At 52.6% G+C, this 8,921-nt stretch overlaps 1 protein-coding gene across 1 annotated transcript; it reads right to left on the minus strand.

The window, feature by feature from the left end:
* Positions 1-541: 541 nt before the first annotated feature.
* ADRA2A (adrenoceptor alpha 2A) lies at positions 542-2,719 on the minus strand. The gene has a single exon (XM_032793534.2). It carries the CDS (start codon positions 2,534-2,536, stop codon positions 1,196-1,198), a length of 1,341 nt encoding a protein of 446 aa, XP_032649425.1. The 5' UTR covers positions 2,537-2,719; the 3' UTR covers positions 542-1,195.
* Between the last annotated feature and the right edge of the window lie 6,202 nt (positions 2,720-8,921).

Genomic DNA, 8,921 nt, shown 5'->3' on the forward strand with positions numbered 1-8,921 from the left:
CTTTCCCATTCCAATATAATGATATTTACACATTTTTTTTTAAAAAAGTATAACTACACCATAAAATATAGGAGAAACTGTATGTAAGTTTCCCATTTTAAAGGGTTGTCCTGTATAAGATTCAGATAAAAAATGGACAGTTCACCAGTCCCCACTGAAGATGACACTAGAAAATTAAAAACTTAAATCTTATCAGGTTACTCAAAAAGGCAGAATTGCTTTTGTGCATGAAACTCAGTTTCTTGTGCAGGAAACCCAGCAGGAATTAAAATGTCAAAAATCAATACAAATCAGATAACATGATATATGTAACCCTGATATTTACTTTAAAAATGTTGTTATCTATTTACAATCAGGGGTGGGGAAAACAAGTTAGCATTGAACAGATTTCCGCACTGTAAAGTAAGGGGATATTACTTTCTATTAACTCTTTAAGAACTTGATTGCTCTCAAGCATCACATTGTTCTCAATCTTTTGGATCATTTCTGATTGCATTGTGAAACTGTTCGGTTTTTTGTTTGTTTTTTTCCCTCAGTTAGGAATGTTACCTTTTCAGCAGTACTAAATAATAGGGAGCAAACAAGGAAACAGAATCACATACATAAAAAAATCCTCCAATGTGGTCAGGTCTGCACTTACAAGCTTTATGGCCAAAAATCCAATAGCACATTGGAAATCTTGGTAATACTATCAAACCACAGGGCTGATGAGATGGCTCCAACTGTTTTTATGCTTCAAGTTGTCAAGACTATTTAAAGCATTCTTAGTTTCAAAGCTGACTGCCTTACAAAAATTAAGACAGATCTCAGGGATGGAATACTGTATTTTTACAAGGAGTTTAAAGTTAATTACACATCCAAAAAAATAGCTTATGTGGGCCTGCATATTTTCTCTTTGTTGTTGATTTCTGAATTTCATTTAAGTTTTCAAAGAGTTAAGCTTATAAGTCATGAACCCATCCAAAGCCAGAAATGATCCACTCGCAAACCCAAATGCTGAGGCTGTGTCTTTCCCTTGCTTGCTTTGTTGTTGTGGCTTGGTGTTTTAATAGTTTCATCTCAGTTTTTAAAGGGGTCCCACCTGCACGTCAGAGGAAACTATTCACTTGCAAATCCAGCCCAAGGCAGGTGTGCATCACCCTCACATGGGAGAGCCTTTAGTCACCAGTCATGCTGACAGAGAACGGTCTGTTCATCAAACAATCCTTTTCCTGTCTATTCTGCAGAGGATCTTTTTGAAGGCCCTCCTGAAGTCCTGGTTGAAGATGGTGTAGATGACAGGGTTCAGAGAGCTGTTGCAGTAACCAAACCAGAAGAAGAACTTGAAGAGGGTGGCAGGCACGGAGCAGCTCTTGCAGACAGCGGTGAGTGTGTAGGTGAAGAAAAAGGGAAACCAGCATATGACAAAGACCCCGATCACCACTGCCAGCACAAAGGTAAAGCGCTTCTCCCGGTTCTGCCTGCCCCTCCACCGGGATGCTTTGGCATTCCTCTCCTCCTCCATCCTCCTGGGCAAGCTGTCCCCAGGCTTGATCTGGCTCAATTTGGTCTTGCCCTTGCATCTCTGGGGTCTCCCCTGCTTCCTGCACTGTTGGTTCTCATTGTGCTCCGAGGAGGAAGTCTCCTCCATGTCTATGCCATTTAGCTCCCTCTCCTGCCCTCCTTCCCCTCCTCCTCCCTCCATCACCTTCTCCCCATTGAGCTTGGCTGCTGCTGGCAGCTCCTCCTTGTCTGCCAAGCCATTTTGCCTCTTATTGGGGTGATCTCCTCTCTTGCTGGGGGGCACCCTGGTTCTCCTCTTGGCAATCTGATAGATACGTATATAGACCAGGATCATGATGAGGCAGGGGGCGAAGAAGGAGCCGATGCAGGAGGAAATAATGTACCACTTCTCATTGTTGATCTTGCACCCAGCTGCCCGCTGGTCAGCCTGCTGCCCGTTCTTCTTCTCAATGGAGATGAGGGGCGGGAATGAGATGACGGCCGAGATGACCCAGACGATGAAGATGATGCACTTGATGCGGCGCGGTGTGCGCTTGAGGTTATACTCGATGGCCTGGGTGATGGACCAGTAGCGGTCCAGGCTGATGGCGCACAGGTGCACGATGGAGGAGGTGCAGAATAGCACGTCCAAGGCCAGGTAGATCTCGCACCAGACCTTGCCAAAGTACCAGTAGCCCATCACCTCGTTGGCCAGTGAGAAAGGGATGACCAGCGTGGCCACCAGGATGTCAGCTGAGGCCAGGGAGACCAGGAAGAGGTTCTGGGGAGCCTTGAGCCCACGGCTGGTGAAGACAGCAATGATGACCAGCACGTTGCCGAAGATGGTGAAGAGCATGAGCAGCCCTGCCAGGCTGATGAGGGTGAGAGTGGTGTGGAGAGGGTAAGGGGTACCTCCTCTGGGCCCGGCCTCACTCTCATTCAGGCTCCGGTTGCTGCCAGGAGGCGGGTAACCCTCCTCTTCCAGCTGGTGCTGGTACTCCATGGAAGAGAAGAAGCGCCCCCTCTCCGTGAACGGGTTCTCCAGGTTAAACATCAAACCCAGCTGCCCGTGCTCCCTGCTAGGAGTCACCCAGAAACTTAGGGGCCGGCCGCTGCACCTGGCAAGTCTGTAGCCTCCTGCCAGCGGAGCTAGTGGCAAAGTTTAATTCAATCAGCAACAGCAGCCGCCTCTAGCTCCCATGACTTCTGTTTACTAGAGCGACAGAAGCAGCAGGGGTGGGGGAGAGAAAAGCAGCGTCTCTGTCTCTGTCCTTTGTTTTGTTTGGGTCTTGTATAAGCAGCAAGCCGCTGATCCTCCCTCCCCGTGTCGAAGTCTACTTCATTTCCAGCCGCTTGCGGGGGGCCAGATGCTTTCCCCCCAGGCTCCACGCCCACAGCGGGTTGTGCAGGGCTGCGAAGAGTTCTTAGTTACCGTTCAAGGCTCCGAAATAAAGTTCATCTTACCTGTGCGGAGAGGCCAGGCGGGGAAGGGTCGGACATGGTAATCAAAGGGTCCAGCTAAGGGGGAGGGCGAAGGGGGCTTATCCAGGTGGAAGCGATTGGCTGGATCTTCCCCCCACCAGCGTTCAGCAGGAATGTAAGTCCGAGCAATGAAACGGGCTGAGTGTGCACGGCAAGGAGGGGACAGAACTTGTGGGGGTCTGGCCAGTGTCGCTGTCCCTGTCCCTCCGGCTGCGGGCGGCTCGGAGCAGCAGCAGCAGCAGGTTCCCCCCCGAAGCCGTCGCTTGCCGGAACCCGGGCAGTTCGGGGCTGCGCTCAGCCGGAGCCGGAGCCGGAGCCGGAGCGCGCAGCGGTCTGGAGCCGAGTCTGCCGCCGCCGCCGCCGCTCTGCCTCCCTCGCAGCGGCCTCGCTTTATAGCCCCAGGATCAATCCGGAGCTGCTGAGCAGCCGGCGTCAGCCCCACGTGGGGAGCTGCCCTCCCCGCGCGGGTACACACAGCCTCCCTGGTCACCACACACAAACACACCACACCACACCACAGCACACACACACACAGAGCCTCCATGGTCACCACACACAAACACACCACACCACACACAAACACACCACAGCACACACACAGAGCCTCCATGGTCACCACAAACGCACCACACACACACACAGCCTCCCTGGTCACCCCTCACAAACACACACACACCACATCACATACACACAGCCTCCCTGGTCACCACACCACATACACACACACAGCCTCCCTGGTCACCACACCACACCACACTACACACACACACACAGCCTCCATGGTCACCACACACACTACACCACACATACAGTCTCCCTGGTCACCACACCACACACACAGAGCCCTCCCTGGGTGACCCCACACTCACACTCCACACACTCAGCCCTCCTTGGTCACACACACCCCACACACACAGCCCTCCCTGGTCACCACTCTCTCACACACACACAGCCCTCCCTGGTCACCACTCACACCACACACACACACACACATAGCCTTCCCTGCTTACCACTCACCCCCCTACACACACACAGCCCTCACTGGCCACCCCCTCACACAGAGCCCTCCCTGGTCACCCCTCACACACACACACAGCCCTCCCTGGTCACCACTCACACACACACACCCCCACACACACAGCCGTCACTGGTCACCACTAACCCCCCTACACACACATAACCCTCTTTGATCACCACTCACACACACACACAGCCATCCCTGGTCACCACTCACAAATCTCACACACACAGAGCCCTCCCTGGTCACCAGGGCTGGCTTTAGGAGTGCGGGGCCCAATTCGAACAGTTTCAGCGGGGGCCCAGCAGGGATGTCTTAAAAAAAAAAAACACACAAAAACACGTGGGGCTTGTACTCACCAGGCGGTGCTCCAAGTTTTCAGCGGCACCTCCATGGCGGGTCCTTCACTTGCTCCAGGTCTTCGGCGGCACTGAAGGACCCGCCACCGAAGTGCCACTGAAGACCCAGAGCACCGCCAGGTGAGTAAAAATTAAAAAGGTGCCTCTAGCCAGGGAAGGGATTCTCACTGGGTACGGGGCCCTCTTAGGCGCAGGGCCCAATTCGGGGCAATTGCTGGAATAGGCCTAAAGCCAGCCCTGCTGGTCACCACTCACACACACACCACACACACACAGCCCTCCCTGGTCACCCCCCCACACACACAGCCCTCCTGGTCAACACACACACACACATACACACACACACACAGCCCTCCCTGGTCACCACTCATACACACACACACACACATACAGCCCTTCCTGGTCGCCACTTACACACACACACACACACGCAGCCCTCACTATTGACACACACACACACAGAGCTCTTCCTGGTCACCACTCACCCACACACACACACAGCCCTCCCTGGTCACCATTCTCTCTCTCTGTCACTCACACACACACACACAGCCCTCCCTGGTCACCATTCTCTCTGTCACTCACACACACACACACAGCCCTCCCTGGTCACCACTCATACACACACACACACCCAGAGCCCTTCCTGTTAGTCACTTACACACACACACGCAGCCCTCACTATTCACACACACACACACACACACGCACACACACAGCTTTCCCTGGTCACCACTCACCCACACACACACACAGCCCTCCCTGGTCACCACTCATACACACACACACACACCCCACACACACACCCCTCACTGGTCACCATTCACACCCATACACACACACACACACACACACACACACACTTCCCTCCCTGGTCACCACTCACACACACGCCTGCCCCCACACCTCTCCTTCCCTGGTCATCATTCACGCACACACACATCCCTCCCTCCCTGGTCACTATTCACACACACACACACCCCTCCCTGGTCACCACTCACACATCCTCCCCCCTACAAACACACACAGTCCTCCCTGGTCACCACTCACTCACATACACACACACACACACACACATATACAGCCCTCCCTGGTCACCAGTCTCTCTCTCTCTCACTCACACACACACACAGCCCTCCCTGGTCACCACTCTCACACACACACACACAGAACCGGCACTAGAGTTTTTCGCGCCCTAGGCGCACGGCCATTTCGTCGCCCCGCGCGCCGCTCCCGCAGCTCCAGTGGACCTGCTGCAGCCATTTCTGCGGAGGGTCCGTTGGTCCGCGGCTCCGGTGTTTGTTTTCTTTTCATGTGTTGCAAGTGGTATGAATAGGCTTATTGAAGTCTGTCATGTCCCCAGTGATTTTGGTGTGGTTATGTTAACGAATGAATAGGTAGTAAAATGTAGATGTAATAGAATATATGTCAAGTGAAACAGAGTGTGATTGCGGTCCTGTGATTGAATGGGTACTAAAAGGTTGAGGCACCAGTCTTAGAACACCTAGGACTGTTTGGCCGAAGAACGCACTGGGTGAGATAACTAGATAATCGTGAAGGCCCACCCGAATCCACTCCCAGCCGCCCCAAGGACAGGGAGGCCAAGAACCGAAGAAGAAGATAACAACAAACCATCATTGCTGTGCCATCTGCGTGATTGACTATCACTTCCAACGTGAGAACAGCATGACTAGGCAAACCCCATGGACTTGTATGAGTATGAACCCCTATAAAGACAGACCCAAAAGCCTGAGGACTCTGGGTCTGGTTCTGCAACAAATTTCCAGGAGCATCAGAGGCGCATCTGACAAGACCCGGCTCCATTCTCATGTCCAGGCCACCTGCCCAGTGTCTTGGCACAAGCAACTCCTATGCTGGTAATTATAAGCACAACTCTGCAGAACTTGTGTGTGTATGAATGAACTGTGTGAGTAAGTGGAATGTTATAGCTATAACTGCTTCCTTATTCTGATTCTCTCTGTATTCACAATAAATGCAGCCCATTGCCTTACCCTCTCACTAAGATCCTGCCAGTTTTCATTTTCTAAATATAAGACCCTCCCTGCTCACCATTCACACACACACGTCCCTGATCACCGTTCACACACATATTTCTCTCCATGGTCATGATTCACACACACTCACATACACCCATCTCTGGTCACCACTCACACTCACACACTTATCCCTCACTACCATTCACACACACACACACCCTCTGTTTAGCATTCAGATTCTGTCTCTCTCTCTCTCACACACACACTCACACACACAGAGTCATCCCTGGTCACCATTCACACACATATTTGTCCCTGATCACCATTCACATTCTCTCTCTCAGGCTCACACATGCACACCAGTCCCTGGTCATCATTAACACTAACACACACACGTGTCCCTGGTTACCATTCACCCGCACCATTCACACCCACCCACCCTGCCCTGCTCCCATGCCATTCACCCCCTTCACACACAGCGTTACATCCCTGCCCCCCACCCCCCGACATCCCTCCAAACCGCCACCTTTGCTCATCCCAGACACCTACTGCCTCCCCCGCCCACCACTACAGGTACAGCCCCTGCCTGGGGACTTTCCTACCAGCCCGAAGCCGGGTTGCGCCCTGAGTCCCCTAGGGCTGCCGGCAGACAGCCCCGTGAGGAGAGGTGCTACCCACCTACAGAGGGATGGCTGGGTGGGAAATACCGGAGGAAGCGGGGAGGTGCTGGAGGTCATTAATCACCTGTTTAGGAGTGTGTGCTGGGGGCTGTTCATCCCGCATGTGTGCACGTGTGCTGGGTGAGAGGGTGTGTTTGCGTGTGCACGTGCCCACTGTGGATTCTTAATTGGGTGTGTGTGTCATGTGCAAACACCAGAGAGCGTTGGAAGGGTTGTAATGTGTGTACGCAAGAGAGCAGGGAGATGATTAATCCTGTTTGGGGGGCACAGGAAATTGTTAATCCCATTTGTGTTGGGTGCAGAGATGCTGCTCTCTTGTGTCTGTGCTGGGGATTGTTGATCTCCAGTGGGGGTGGGTGGGTGTTGAGAGCCTGTGTGAGGGTTGGGGAGTGGGGTGCTCGCCTGTGACAGTGCTGAGGGGTGTTGATCCCTGTGTGTGTCGGACGGGGTGTTGAAATCCTGTGGGGGTTGCTGGTGGGGGTGTTGCCCATCTCTCCGTAGGGGGGTAGCAGAAGGACGCTACAGGGGCGAGGCTGTTACACCCCCCGCAATGAGCAGCAGTTTCCCAAGGGGCCCAGCACAGCTCAGACAGGTGTTTCACCCCAGGGCAAGTGCCACCATCACTTCCTTTTTTTAACTGTGTACAGCAAGGAGCTGGAGAGCAAACAGGGGTTCCCAGCCAGAGCCCACCTCTCACTGTGTCTGCCACCACCCCTTTGCCAGGCAGGCAACCTGGTGTGTCCTGCAGCCTGGTGTGTCCTGCAGGGCTGGTTTATACAGCTGTCATGCTGTGAAAGCAGCTTTTACAATGTGGGGAACTGGTAGCAATGTGGGGAACTGGTAGCATTTCTCAGGTGCTGCCTGATGGCACTAAATGCCCAGGGATAGCAGGTGTGAGAAATTGTTTTGTGCCAGCCACTACCCCGGGAGGTTGTGTGGGGGGAGAGATTTTTACTCTGGAGTATTTATTCTGTGTAGTGATGTGTGGGCAAGCTTGGGTAATGCATGTAGATTGCAAACTGTGCAGGTCTTGGGTTAGCCACCAAGTACACGCCCACTCAGCTATTTACTGGGGAGGCTAGACCCAGCCACCACTCCAGCAAAGCAAGCGTGTCTGTCTCCTGGCTCTGAGACTTATGAGCACTGACCTGGTAAACCCGGGGTTGTGAGTTCAATCCTGGAGGGGACCATTTAGGGATCTGGGGCAAAAATCTGTCTGGGGTTTGGTTCTGCTTTGATCAGGGGGTTGGACTAGATGATCTCCTGAGGTTCCTTCCAACTCTGATATTCTATGATTCTACCTCCAGGCTGTTGTAATATAGACTGTGAATTTCTACAGTGCCTAGCACAACAGGGCTCAGACTGGGGCTTTTTGGTGCTATGGTAATACAAATAATTACCAATAATAGTCATTGTTTCCATAGGTGCTGGCAGTACGGGTGCTGGAGGTGCTGCCACACCCACGGCCTGGAAGTCGTTTCCATCATAGACAGCATTTATGCTTTGGTTCAATGGCTCTCAGCACCCCCACAGCACAAGTTGTTCCAGCATCCCTGATTGTTTCAGTGACTTCTTATGAACAAGTTTAATTAACAAGACACATGGAACCAAAGGCTGGAGATTCATGTTAGGTGCCTTCCTTCTGCTTAATCCAGCAGAGTTTGCTGATGGGAAGATGTCAGAAGTGATGGATGGAAATCAGCTTTTAAACTAGAGAGTCCAGCATACCCAACAAATCCTAGGCTAGAGCAATACTCATCCAGATGGTGCTGATTGCCCAGGGGACACAGGGCTAGGGGAGAACTTACAGATCATAAGAACAGCCAGACTGCGTCAGACCATCTAGCCCAGTATCCGGTCTGCCGCCAGCGGCCAATGCCAGGTGCTTCAAAGGGAGTGAACA

This window comes from Chelonoidis abingdonii, unplaced genomic scaffold, assembly GCF_003597395.2.
Source record: "Chelonoidis abingdonii isolate Lonesome George unplaced genomic scaffold, CheloAbing_2.0 scaffold0027, whole genome shotgun sequence".
Taxonomy (NCBI): domain Eukaryota; kingdom Metazoa; phylum Chordata; order Testudines; family Testudinidae; genus Chelonoidis; species Chelonoidis abingdonii.

What these genes read in the sequence shown, in the direction of transcription:
- ADRA2A (XM_032793534.2), bottom strand. Translation starts at nt 2,536, where the DNA reads ATGTTTAACCTGGAGAACCCGTTCACGGAGAGGGGGCGCTTCTTCTCT.